We start from the raw sequence: 4438 nt of genomic DNA, 5'->3' as shown, positions 1-4438 counted from the left end.
TCCTTCTTTCCGACCGTAGCCTGGCGGTGGCCGGATGGAGAAGTGTTCCCACGGAGCCTGCACCGGTCCGGGCTCGGGGAGAGAGGCCGGGACATATTGATAGGAAGGTTATTGTCGTGGTGCAGCAGTGGATGTGCTCTAGAGCCGAGTATGTGGTCGGGAAGGATGGAGAAAGCATGCTAGAGCCCGGGTTTTGCTGAGAACTGAACCGTCGAAAATCCGGACTGATTCCTTTGGCCTTCATAGAGTTACGCGCTGTTTACTGGGGGGGGTTGTCATTAAGAAAAGACAAAAAGACTCGGAGCAATTACTTTATATTTCGAAGTGTAAAATTATCGGTAGAAGCAGGAATAGAAAAGCCTCCAAACTCCCGTAAAATTCCATTAAATTATCAGTTAAACCCCCCCGAGGTAAAACACTGACGTTCCTCCAATACCGGATTTTGCCAACGCCAAACGATTGCAGCAGCGAAACTGAAATATTCGATATCGAACCTCACCCCGGCATCCCGGGTAACTCCGCCCGGATTACCTTGTTCAGCGATTTCTGTCTCGAGTAAAACACATTTTAATTTTATTCTATCCAAAGAAAAATAGATTGCGGCTGTTACCCGGTGGCACAGCCCGAAGGGCCCCGGGGAAGCTCTCCTGACCGACGCTTTCTTTTCACATCAGGCGATTCCCTGCAGCGCTGCATCCGTCAGCGAGCACGTAGAAAAATAACAAAACCCGGTCACCTACGGGAAAGGCTTCGAAATAATCCTCCCTCTCCATCACGGAGCCCGAGAGGGGCTGCGAGCAGCTTCGCCAAAAGCCCCCCCGGTCGCGACAGAAATTTCATGTCTTCTCTCCCCCTCCCCCCCCCAGCTACTCCGCTCTTGCAAATTGTCCCCTCGGAGCCATCCCTGCTCCAGCCACCTATAGCTTTCGTTTTCCCAAGAGGGAAAGGCGGGAGGAGATGGTTAAAAAAATAAAAATTAAAAAAAAATAAAAAGGGAAAGAAGGAAGGAAAAAAATATATATATATTTCAGGATCGGGGCTAATAAATGTCGTTCCTAACGCATCCGCCAAGATTTTTGCTGTAAACCCCCCCTTCCCTCGGCTCCAACCCGCCCGGCGGGGCACTGTTAAAACCCCAAACTCAGAGCAATGCCCTCCGTGCCACCGACACCGAGAGCTCTAGGATCGACCCGCTCGCCCCCAGCCCCTCTGCCCCTGCCCACGCCGCGGGGAGCCTTGCTGGGAGAGAGCCGCAGCCCGCAGCGCTGCTCTCGGAGCGAAATAACAACCGGGGGGGTGAGGGGGCTGCTGAGGAAGCTGCCCGGACGCCTCCTGAGGCTGCTCGGAGGACTCGAGGCTCGGCAGCAGGGCGGTGGGGCTGCAAATCAGCCCGGGGCCGCTCGCTGCGGGGAGCCGGGGGGGTGCCCGGGAGAGGGGCGAGGCAAAATCGAGTGGAAAAACGGGCTTCGCATCCCTGCCCGGCCGGCGCCCCCGGGGGGGAGCTGCCCTCCCCGGGCTGCTCCACGCCGACGGCCCCGGTCTCGCTGTAGGGCCAGCCCCAGGGGCTCCTTTCCAAAGCTGGAGGCTGCCCCAAGCGGCTGTCGCGGCCCTACGGCCTCGGGGCGCTGCGACGAGGCCGGCTGCAGGCTGCAGCAGGGAGGGAATAACCCGCACCCCCGGGAGAATAATAATAACGATCACCATCCGCTTCCCCCAGGAGCTGCCCGGCTTTTTGAGGGATGCGGGCACGGGAAAACCGACGTGATGGTGCCGGGGTCCCCGCACCGCGACGCATCCTCCCCGGGAGCCGGTCGGGAGGCTCCTCTCGGGGAGCTGGGGGGCTCCGGGGACTCTGCTCCGTCCCGGACAGACCGAACAGCATCGTGCCCTGCACGCCCGAGCCCCCGAGGGAGTCCGGAGCCACTGGCGGTGCCTTTGGAGCCGGGCACGGAGGGAAAGGAGAGGAGCTGGGAAGGAAAAAGCCGCCGAGGAAACCCGTGCCAGTCCTCAGAAACGACACACGCGGCAGAACGAGGTGTTAAACTAAAGTTTATAAATTAAAAAAAAAAAAAAAAAAAAGTACAGCGGGTAGCTTACAAACATTCACAATTCATTTGAAGTAAATACTCTAGTTGAGTGCACAGTGCCATTAAAAGAGAAAGGGAGGAAAAAAAAAAAAAAAGCGACGAGTTACCTTGAATGAAAGAAAGTGTAATTACATTGCTGAGCAGATCAGAAATCCCCGCCCCTGAAGGAGAGGGCTGCAGAAGAGCTGTGAAAGGCACTGATGGTATTAAAATTTCCCATTACATCGATTTTTTTCTTTTTTTTTTTTAAAGCCTGACTAGAAATATTCACATTGGATATAAAAATAATAATAACAACAACTTTAATACAACTGGAAAGTGCGAAAAATCCGTAACTCCTCCCTCCCCGAACACGGAAAGATCTTAGGAAAACAAAAAAAGAAAAGAAAAAGAAGAAGTCTGGGGCTGCGATATAAGTCTCACCCTTCTGTGACATATTTATCCTTTGCCAGGGATCATGGAGTACAGGAATAACATGGGCAACAAGAGCAGGGGGGATCTGAAAGAGGTTTCCTTACATTCAGCACCATACAAGGCACACTCAGTTTGCAACGAGCTGGAAGACCAAGGACTCATACAGACGTCAAAAATAAGCTTCCTTACAATCCACCGAGGGAGTCCTTGATCTCCTCTTCGGAGCTGCATTTGGTTTCGCGGCGTTTCGTTGTTGGTGGTTTTTTTTTTTTTTTTTCCTTTCCTTTTTTTTTTTTCTCTCTCTCTCTTTCTCTCTCCCACACAAGATCGAGTCTCTACCGATCCGAAGCGAAATTAAACAAACAAAAAAAGTCTACACCAAATACACTGACAACATGGATACCATGAACTAGTCGTGCCGAATTGCAAGAGTCCTCGGCTGCCGGGGCAGGGACGGGGCGAGTGGGCAAGAGGGTGGCCGAGAAGTCCTACGCTGGGAGAGGAGCGGGTGAGGGACCGTCCAAATAATATTAATAATAAAAATAACAATAAAATAATAATAAATACTGTCCGAGGCACCGAGAGCTGCGGCGGGGGCTGTGGATTGGGAGCAGGGGGAGGTGGGAGACAGGCTCCCCGGGGTGCTGCGGGGGGCGCACGCTGGGTGCCCCTCACTGGGTGCCGGCGGCTGCAGCGCAGGTGGACAGTGCCCAGCCGGGCAGGCAGTAGTAGGGGTAGTAGTAGGAGGGCTGGAGGGAGAGCAGCGAGGGCGGCCGCAGCACCTCGCCGGGGTGATACTGTCTCTGGTCGTCGCGCACCAGCACCTTGACGGCCACCTTCTTGGCGGCGGGCGCGGCGGCCAGCAGGTCTGCGGCCATCTGCCGCCTCTTGGTCTTGTAGCGCCGGTTCTGGAACCAGATCTTCACCTGCGTCTCGGTGAGCTTCAGCGAGGCGGCCAGGTCGGCCCGCTCGGGCCCCGACAGGTAGCGCTGGTGGTTGAAGCGCCGCTCCAGCTCGAAGACCTGCGCGTGGGAGAAGGCGGCCCGGGAGCGCTTCTTGCGCGGCTTCGGCGCCGCAGCAGCCTCGTCCTCCGCCGGCAGCAGCTTCCCGCACTTGCCCGCTCCGTCCTCCTCCTCCGGCGGGCTGCGATCTGCAGGCAGGGCGACAGCACGGCTGTCACGGCGGGCAGCCACCGGGACGCCCCCTTCCCCGGTCCCCCGCGCCCTGGGAGCTCCGGCCCGACGGCACCGGGGCTTTTCGGCCTTCTGGGCTTGAAGTAGAGCTCGGCCCCGCTCTGATCCCTTCCCCCCCATCCCTCCGGTCCGGGCCCTCGGCACAAGAGCCCCGCGGCCGCGACCCATCGGAGAGCGACCCCTCCTCCCGTCCCGTCCCGTACCTGAGACGGCCGCCGACATCTCGCTGTCACTGAGCCCGGCGTTGTCCCGCTCCGCCGCCTCCGGGGGCTGAACCTCCGCCGCCGCCGGCCTCCCCCCACCGCCCGCCGCCTCGGCGGGGCGGCCGCTGCCCCCGGCGCCCTCCTCCTCGGAGCGCCGCTCGCCCTCGGGCTCCTCGCTCAGCGCCGAGTCCGAGTCCCAGCCCACCGGCGTCCGCGGGGCGGCAGCGGCCGGCCGGGCGGCCCCGGCGGGTAGCGGCGGCCCCTCGGCGGCCCCGCAGAGCCTCCATCCCCCGGCTGGCCCCGGCGGCCGCCCCGCCGCGTGTCGGGCGCGCTCTTCCTTCTTGTTGAGGATGGCCTGGATGGAGAAAGGCGTCAGGGCGTTGCCGCCGCGCACGGCCATGGCCCGGCGGGGCGACAGCGAGCAGCGACGGCGCCGCGCCTTCAGCTGGGCGACCGCATCGCCGCCGCCGCCGGCCGCTCCGGTGCCGCTGCCGGTGCCGGGCCTTGGTGCGCCGCCGGGAGGCCGGGCAGCAGCCGGGGC

General features: G+C 59.9%; 1 protein-coding gene across 1 annotated transcript; it reads right to left on the bottom strand.

The window, feature by feature from the left end:
- Positions 1–2372: 2372 nt before the first annotated feature.
- Positions 2373–4408, bottom strand: NKX3-2 (NK3 homeobox 2). Its single transcript, XM_035325432.1, has 2 exons — positions 3898–4408; positions 2373–3651 (listed from the first exon to the last, which is right to left on the bottom strand). The coding sequence occupies exons 1-2, from the start codon at positions 4295–4297 to the stop codon at positions 3173–3175; spliced, it is 879 nt and encodes a 292-aa protein (XP_035181323.1). The 5' UTR covers positions 4298–4408; the 3' UTR covers positions 2373–3172.
- Between the last annotated feature and the right edge of the window lie 30 nt (positions 4409–4438).

The sequence above is a fragment of the Oxyura jamaicensis genome, chromosome 4 (assembly GCF_011077185.1).
Source record: "Oxyura jamaicensis isolate SHBP4307 breed ruddy duck chromosome 4, BPBGC_Ojam_1.0, whole genome shotgun sequence".
NCBI classification, from domain to species: domain Eukaryota; kingdom Metazoa; phylum Chordata; class Aves; order Anseriformes; family Anatidae; genus Oxyura; species Oxyura jamaicensis.
This window is presented reverse-complemented; position numbering and strand designations above follow the sequence as displayed.